The sequence below is a fragment of the Homalodisca vitripennis genome, chromosome 5 (genome assembly GCF_021130785.1).
Source record: "Homalodisca vitripennis isolate AUS2020 chromosome 5, UT_GWSS_2.1, whole genome shotgun sequence".
Taxonomy (NCBI): Eukaryota; Metazoa; Arthropoda; class Insecta; order Hemiptera; family Cicadellidae; genus Homalodisca; species Homalodisca vitripennis.
The window spans coordinates 24,080,097-24,089,520 of NC_060211.1; the positions used below are offsets into that span (position 1 = coordinate 24,080,097).

The 9,424-nt window shown below is 32.2% G+C and overlaps 1 protein-coding gene across 1 annotated transcript in view; it reads right to left on the bottom strand.

Annotated features, from left to right (window-relative positions):
- Positions 1–7,701, bottom strand: part of LOC124361859 (vacuolar protein sorting-associated protein 11 homolog) — a 43,671-nt gene extending 35,970 nt beyond the window's left edge. The window contains exons 1-3 of the mRNA XM_046815898.1: positions 7,476–7,701; positions 3,371–3,439; positions 2,652–2,825 (exon numbers count right to left, since the gene is read on the bottom strand). Of these exons, the coding sequence (XP_046671854.1) occupies positions 2,652–2,825; positions 3,371–3,439; positions 7,476–7,490 (258 nt within the window). The 5' untranslated portion in view covers positions 7,491–7,701. The remainder of the gene's footprint in view (positions 1–2,651; positions 2,826–3,370; positions 3,440–7,475) is intronic.
- Positions 7,702–9,424: the final 1,723 nt, after the last annotated feature.

Genomic DNA, 9,424 nt, shown 5'->3' on the forward strand with positions numbered 1-9,424 from the left:
AATTGGCAAAATATAGAATTAATTAAAACTTAATGCTAAAATAAATAATAATAAATTAATATTAGCAATAACAAACAACAGATAACAATAAAAACAATAAATAATAATTGTTAAAAATTAAAACATAGCATTATTAAAATTTAAGGTTACTTAAATCATGTAAAAGTATTTCTTCTACTGAATAGAAAGCCTTCTGCTTCAGCCATTTCACAAGACAATTTCTGAAATTCCTTAAAGTAGTGGTAACTGCATCTGGTGGTAGTAGGTTAAAAAGTTTTACATTAATGTACATGTAGCTGTTCTGAGTTTTACTTAATCTAAAGTATTTTAGGTCTATCAAGTTCTGAGATCTAGTACTATAGTTATGGACATAACTTCTAAATTTATACAAATTAAGATTTTCTTTAAGGAAAATTAGGCTTAGCAAAATAAATATACATGGAAGGGTAAGAATACCTAGATCAACAAAGACAGGCCTACAAGAATCTCCCTCACCAATACCTGCAATAACTCGTAACGCCCTTCTTTGAGTCTTAAAAACTAATTTTGCACCAGCAGAGTTGCCCCACAAGAGAGTGCCATAAGTAATGTGAGCATGCAGTTTAGAACAATTAAACGGTAGAGCGATGTTAACATCCCCACACACACTTGCGCACAGTTGCCATAGCTGCTCACTGCAACTCTTGATTATGAATCCTTCTCTAGCTGTAACCTTGCACCCTGGACGCTGCGACCGTTTACCAGTCTCAATTATGAGCATGGGTACTTAACACTCCTGTAAAGTTGGCATTACAAACATACAAGACCATTATCTGCACTTGCGATTCAACACAACCAAAATCATTTCGAAAATTGCTTCAGCTTAAAAGCAATTTATCATTTAGAAACAAACCCTGGACCTCATTAATGTAAGTTGGTGGCTTTTTGCCCGAAGTAGATTTATGAAAGCTTTATATGTATATATTTTCTTGGTTGGAGCATCAAGCCAATGGGGTCAGAAATGTCTTATTTTAACTAACGATGCACAATATTACATGCACAACTTCTGAAATAAGAACCAATAAATATTATATTTACTGTTGAACCTCTTAACTAGACTGAATTAAAATTATTACATCTGTGCCTAATTATGTTCAAAAAACATCATAGGGCCTCATCATATTACATCATAAATGCTTCAACTAAAAAGACTACACCCTTTGAATTTGAAAATTGCATTCTTAGCCGCAGTTAATTTATTTATGTCAGATTTTTCACGGGATATGGCATTAGTTTATGCCATAAAAAGTTCAAATGCTTAAGTTGCTTCAATGAAATTGCCATATGAAAACTGCACCAATAAAGCTTTCATAAGAAACCAAAAGTTCATAAGAAACCAAGAGTACGTTCAGAGATCTGAGAGTCTCACTTATCCTAGTGATGAGACATTTCAGGTTGTGAACTTGGTACTCTCTGTTTTTGAAAAACGATTCAGGAAAAAAATTCATGTGTGTCGAAATAGAAAACTGTTTATTATTTAAATCTAAATGGTGGGTTCACAGGTATCACAACTCTTGGACGACATGTGAGACTGGCTGGGTGTAACAGCCATTCAAGAGTATTCAAGAGAATAGTTCATTCCAAACTATTAATAACACTTCTTAAATTGTTAAAGAACATGCGGCTGCCTGGTGGCAAACACAACGGATTTTGGAATAAAGTCCAAAATCTCAAGTGCAAGTAGCCTTTGTATACTCCAGTGCTAAATGTATAATGTCCGTAGAGTAGTGCCTTAACAATACAGTGAGTCCATCCATACTGTGTGATAGTATAGTGATTGTCTTGCTATGTTGTGGTTGCATTAGATTTTAGTTAAAATGTCTAGAAAATTAGACAGGAAACAGCTGTTTCGACTGTTGATATTAAATTACAAAACTCCACATACCGAGAAGAAAGAGGAAACAAATAAAAATTATGTTCTACAGGTGAGTAATGATGGTTTTATATTAATAAATCATGTTTTACTTTGGAATTTAAAATTGTCTTTATTATATCACAATTTTTAAAATGATATAATTTTTTTTTGGGGGGGGGGGGAGTTATTGGTGGCAGCTTTATGTAGCTATTGAGGGGTGTTTATCATACCTTTACAAGTTCGTTATGAAGGGAGGAGGGGAGTCTGAAAAGAGCAATTTTAGGTGTTACTTAATTAAAGGACAACTAAATCGTTAATAAATTCCAATGAGATCAAGTTTTTTTTGTTTTAAAAATATCCTTGAAATGCTTAACTGTCTGATTATAAAATATAGTTTTGATCATTGCGGTATTAATAATAATCTAGTGATATAAATTACTTCATGAAGTTTTCTCAAACTTAGTTTTCACAACCACCGACACATTAGCAACAAAGATTACTTATAAAAATTAACCTTGTATTTGAAGTCAGCTAAAAAGAACAATTACTTTTCTGTTAAAATATCATAAGAAGGTACAATAAACCTAGCTAGTAGCACCTAGGTGGTTGATGTTTAGCTTTGTCAACTGCACGTGGTTTATTCTTATTTCACATTTTACTTTCACCAACATCAGACAGTATCTATTGCTATTTTGAAATATTTAAACTATGAAAACAAAGAATAATATATTGATATTACATCGACTTTCACACTTACACCGATTGTGACGAGGAAGGGTGACTGACGCCCTTGCTCAACGATGGATATATTGCGGTCATACGCACGAAATGTAGATATTTCAAAGCTTCGGGTGACAAGATGAACATTTCCATCTGAGTCGGCAAGAACTAACAAACCCCTACCACTGCTGGTCGCTGTAATACGGACATCCTGAAAAATATATAAATTGATCAATTCGAAATAAAATGTCTACACATATACTAAAGTCTGAGACTGTGTTAGATACCAGAAAAAGAAGGTGAACTGAAGTTAAATTCAACATTCACATTGAATCAACCCTTCCTACCATAGCTACAACACTAATTATTAAAACTGAACAGGTTACAGAATACAGGTAACAACAGCTCTGCATTCACTGACCAACCACGTAGGATTGACCAGAGGCCAATAGTAAGTGGCAATTGTCACGACGGAAACAAGATGGCGCCAAAAAGGAGGGAATGGGAGTGGGCCTTATTTATTATTGGTTCATTCTAGTATCCGTTCGGGGTCACAGTATGGTTTTAAGAAATTAATCTAGAATGAACCTAATATTAACTTAAACTTTATCTATTATTCCAAAAGGCATAATCAACATGTACTATATCATAATAAGCTATGAAACACAACAAAAAGTAGACATACACTACAACTTCACTGTACCTCATAAATATTTAATTCTATTTTATTCAATATAAACATTTTTTAAATCTTACCCCAATATATTGTTGTAATTTTTGAGAGTCTATACTTTTTTTCAAGTCGAAGAAATTGAATCTCCTCCACTGTAAAACAAAAACAGAAATAGGTCAAGTAACAAAGTTGGACAGTAATATGACTTATAATAAAGCTAATACTGTTATACCATAAGCTGACAAATTAAGTTTTCAAATGTTGAATTGCTAGATTTCTTAATAGCCCAGTCACACATGCTGATAAAATGATTAGCTAATATAATTTATGTAGTTAGTGTTGATAATTAGTAACATTCTCTCATATTTGGGTACTTTGGGATTATACCGACCACACCAGTATGAAGAACACAAAAATATAAATTTATAGCTAAACAAACATGATAGAACGAAAAAACAACTCTTTAATTACAAACTTACAAGCATTTCCAGGCATTGTGATCGGTATTGTTGTCACTGTTATCTTATCTTTCTCGAGAATCCCGATTACGACAGGCCACGCGGCATCACGTGATTTTCACGGTACGATAATTGCCTTTCCATTACAATTCAATTTATATTTCTGATCAGATCCTCTAGAATTTGATATTTTACTGATAGGTACTATCTCGAGGGATGTTTTTCTTTCGTTGACATCAGCGAGAAGGCATGGCACTCGCATTTTGGGTGGCGGAGTATGATCAAGAATAAAAACAAGTTTTGAGTGTTTTTTTCAATAAATAGTTTAGTTTTAGTTTGATAATGTTTGTTTTTATTGAATTTTTGTGTTTGGAGAAATGTAGAGGTAAAACACGGAAGTACAACAAAGTGATGCACCAGCTGAACGGGCGGCGAGACTCTGCAATCACGTTATCTACTAGACCGCTCGACTTTGACCTCTGTCTGAGGATGGGGAGGGGTTTGCGATACGACAATTCCTGTTTTATATTGACGAAATATTGTTCTAAGCTAATCTAGTAATCAGTAGAAGCAAAATGTCAAATAAAGATTCATGTCTGGGTGTGGTCGGTATAATCCCAAAGTACCCATATTTGCATTTAGGACTTAATGAACACATTTAAAGTCTCTGAAGATTAGTGGGTGAGGTATACATCAAAATATATATGTAGAAAATATCCTAATTAATTTTCCTGAGAGAAAGGTTATAATGAAGTGATTTCAGAGGAAAACCTTGTGACAGAGTACAATACTCTTTCATAGCTTCTTTGGAATCACATAACTTCATGCATAGGCTAGTCAAACGACACTGCATAAATGGCATTTACACTACGCAACTTGTTTAGTATTTTTTTAAATTTTTGAATACGTTTAGTAAAACTTCCGTTTTTAAGGTTGAAGAAAGTAGCCATAAAACTGAGAACTTTAACAAAAGGTATCAGAAGCAGGTGCCGAACACTTTGTCAGGTACATTGGAAATAAACAATCGATATAATAAATTTTAAAAATTAATTGTTATTAACCCTAGAACACTACCGTGTTTTGATATACCTTTGTTACTACCGATAAGTAAATTTTACGTAGCATGTTTATTTTTGTTTTTTTAGGTTATGTAAAGGTTTATTTTCATGCCTGTGTATTGTGTTTGTGTATTTTCTTGCCTATGTGCTTATTTAAGGTGATGATACATGTGTTTAAGCATGTGTACGGGTGTGTAATGCGTGCATATGTGATACATGGTGTTTTCCTAACGATATTTTCATATCTACAATGCCATAGAAACTCATCCTTTCCAAAAAGCCTACAAATTGTCTACTAACTCCAAGACTTTTATTTACCAAAAAACAACCTAAAATAGGTTTAGTTACTTATATTACTATACACACTTATACATAAAATATACGTATTTTTTTATCAAGCAATACTACCGCTATGTAAAATTGACGCACAGCCTAAATAAAAATCAATATTGAGATAAGAAAAAGAACTACACACACCCTTACACTTCGGAGGACGAACGACCATTGTTCAGTAGAAGCACTGCCCAAAGCTTAAACCGGAAGGTTGGGGGGGGAATAGGTATGACTATAAACATGACGCATATACATAAAATTTACGCACGGTAGTGTTTTAGTGTTAAATAACTAACTGTAATTTTTAAGGTTTTTAGCTAATGCAAGTAACATATTATGAATTCAATATAGTTAGAAATTCTTTGGTACCAACTTCAATTATAGAGGCCATTGTCCACCTGCTACATAGAATAATAGCAGGGTACGGTTAGGTGACTTTGTAATATGTTTAGCTCTTAGGTATTAGTGAACAGCCTCTTGAATATTGTATATTAATGATTGGTACTATCTCAAAGGATGTTTTTAGTTCGTTGCCACCAATGCTTGGCAGCACTTGAAGCTGCTGCGGCCCATGTCGATGGTTGGAAGCACTACTGCGTGTTTAACTACTAGTTCCTTTTACAAGGGGTTTTTTTTATTTTCTGGCTTAAAAAATTCTTTCTTTCAATTTTTTTAACTTTACCTTTTAAGCATTTTCCTTTTGAAAAAAAAAAAAAAAAAAAAAAAAAAAAAACATCAAATTAAGTGAAGTGGCTATTTAAATATTTACCAAAGTTTTTCAATACTTATAGTAATTTTATATTTAATAACATATAACACAAAAACTACAATATAAATGTGAGTGATCTACACTTGGGAGTGATCTTCAGAGAACATACTTTTTTGGCTGGAGTAAAAGGCGAAACTTTAATTAGCGGCCTACACTTGTTATTCGGTTGTTTTTATCGAGCAATTCGAGCAAGGTATGGTTTGATAGTGTGGGGTGGCACAACCAAACAAAACCTAAATAGAATCCTAGTCCTACAAAAGAAAGCAATAAGAACACTTGCTGATCTAAAACCAACAGAGAGTTGTAGAGAATCTTTCAAAGCACTAGGAATTCTAACAGTGATAAGTCTCTATATCCACACTGTTGTTACCCACACACACCAGCAGGACTACAGACGAGGGGAGAATATCCACCACTACAACACGAGACGAGCAAAAGACTACATACTTCCACTACACCACACTACACAGTACAGCAAGAAGCCGTCGTACATCGGACGTAAACTGTATAATGCACTACCAGAATCACTGAAGAACCTGAACACGCAACAACTGAAGAGACAACTACAGGACTGGCTGGTGGAACGACCGCTATACACATTGGAGGAATTCTTCACCATGACACAAACCTACTAATTTTGTAAAGCAAGAAGCATGAAGACAATTCTGTATTTTGACGCCATTACATTTTCTTGATGAAATTGTAAATAAAGCATTTTGATTGATTGATTGATTGATTGATTGATATATTATTTAACTTCGATATGTAAAAATCATCCACAACAAGAGTTACAATAAATTACTGTAACAAGAAGAATCTCATACATTACAATTTTAAAAACATAAATTTAACCCTAACAATACAAAACAAGAAAACTAACTACGTCTAGATATCAAAGAATATTTACAGATATTTAAGAGTATTTACAATATTTATAACTTGCCTAGCTTGATATCAATAAGTAACCGTAATAAGTAATTTTGTGAAATGGGGAAAGAATTCTCCCCATGGGTTACCAGGAGCCAAACCAACACGTTGAAGGCACTAAAGTAAACAAATCTCTCCACTTGTGAGAAATATCTTACATATTTTCCTCATAGTCATCGACATTTTCAAGTCTCAAAATAATCGTTACTTCTTGCTGTTTATTGTTTACATTAAAATGACTATAACTAATAAGTAGAAATCATATGCTAAGTTAAATAAATTGTAATATCGAATTATTCCTTCAGATCAAAACATTGAACCAATTGAAAAAAAAAAAACAGACAAATAACGAGTGTAGGCCGCTTATTAAAGCCTACCGGAATAAAACATCTTAATAATATGTAGCATACTACACTAAGTAGAGAATAACTTCCAAATTCAAATTTCAACATCAAATTTAGATTTGCTTATATCAGCATCTATGTAGAGTATTGAATGTAGTAACTATAAATATAGATACACCAACTAGTTATTATCTTCTTACAATTCATAGATTAAGAAATATAAAGATAAAAGCACCGATGTTGTCATTACTTTTTATACAATTCCTAGGTTATGAACTAAAATTATTCTAGCAACTTACCTCTAAGAAAGCCATTTTACATTACTGGATCAGGTTTAGAAAATTTAGTTTACCATTGCTATATAAAAAATAAATCTTGATTTAACATAAGCAACAAAAATATCCCTTTACTATTAGGTTAGCAATACTGTTAAAGTTTTATTTCAGACATTGGAAAGTTCCAAACATAACCTCATTAAATAAACTTTACAATCAACTCGCAAGCAAACAACGAGTCAGATTGGGATTGTGACATTGACAGCAGTAGTAATAATCAGCTGACTAAGATTAACCATTGCTAAAAATTTATGATCCCCACTATCTCCATGATAACATAAGCCAACATTTCTTTCTAGTTGTTTACATTATCTCAATACCCATAATATACAGTGGACTTGACTATTTAGAGAAAGCTCGTTAATAACCAAGTCAATATCAAACATCTTCAGTATATTTACAAAACTAAGTTGTAACGAGATAGAAATTAAGTTGAAAAAATTAGTTTCTTGCCTTTACTATGTACAATGTCTTCAGATTATTTTAATAATGACATCCAACCATTTTTCAAGTTTTTCGAAAAACTAGTATTTTTTTAAAATAATGAGTTATTCTTTATAGTTTTACACACAAAATTTAGAAACTTCTTGCAAAAGTGAATTGTGTAATATCTAAATATTTCTCGGTTTCTATGCAAAACAACCTTATATAAAATGAAAGAGATTAAAGGAAAATAAACGGAATTGACGATTAATTTAAAAGTCTTTACAAACAAACTATGTTCCAGGGTAAGAAATTGCTGGTACGTATAGTAAATTATTTTCTTTCATCAACTCCCTTTACAATAGAAGTCCTGTACAAATATGCATTTTCTTCCCAGATTCGTGTTGCTATCCAAAATTAACAGCTTATAACTGTAACTTCCGGGACACGACCTGATCCTACACATTAAAAGCTCTTTACTAGAAAAGCATTGATTTTCTTGTAATCCATATTTAATAATTGTACCTGATTGGGTTACTTCCCAATTATACTGAGACACATGATAAAGTCGTATAAGTTTAAAAAAAACTACTGAACAAAACACCTCTTAGTGGCTGTTAAGAACTTTCGACAAGTATGGCAATCAAATAATAAGTTATTTGATTGCCATACTTGTCGAAAGTTCTAAAGAAAATCATTTTAAAAAAGAATACTTACTAATTTATATTGAAAAATATTGTATGATTTTCGTAATCAATTTGAATTTTGTTCAAAGACCTAGTGGGCATTGAATCACGCAGAAATTTAAAATATTAAAAGAGATAAGCACACTGCAACTGTATACCTGGGTGTTATATAAACGTAGGTGTGGTACGATGTCTTTTGCTCATTTTATGTGTATCGTTTATCTTCTTTAAAACATTATTAAAAGAATTAATTATTACTTTATTTATGTATGAGCGTTCCTTGTTGGACTAATTTACACACGATCATTATTGAGGTTCTCAGTAAGGTCTACTTTAATGTTCCCGTTATTTTCGCTCCAGATATCTGTTTGAGAGAACCCACCTGTTAACTCAGTAAGCCTTCAGTAGCACACTGTCTGGATTACAACATTTGAAAAAGAGGAGTCAACAAAATACTAGCTTTTGCTACGTGAATTTAATAATTTGTAAGCGGGTCTTGCTAAAAATATACAATTTTGTATTGTTATATTTTAATTATTTTTAAATAGATTTTCTAATATTCTTATCGTTGATGTTATATATACTGTACTGTATATTAATTATTGTTTTTGTTGCAATGTCTTTCTTTTATTCAAAGTTACATTTCTGTTGTATTAAAACGTCAAAATAAGTGCAACTTCTAATATGTCCTGTAAACGCTTACATTTTCTGAGGCTATGTACTGGAACTCATTCAACATTTAAATTGCTTATAATTTCCTTATTACTCCAGAAATTAACATTGTCTCTTTGCTGATGATACAAC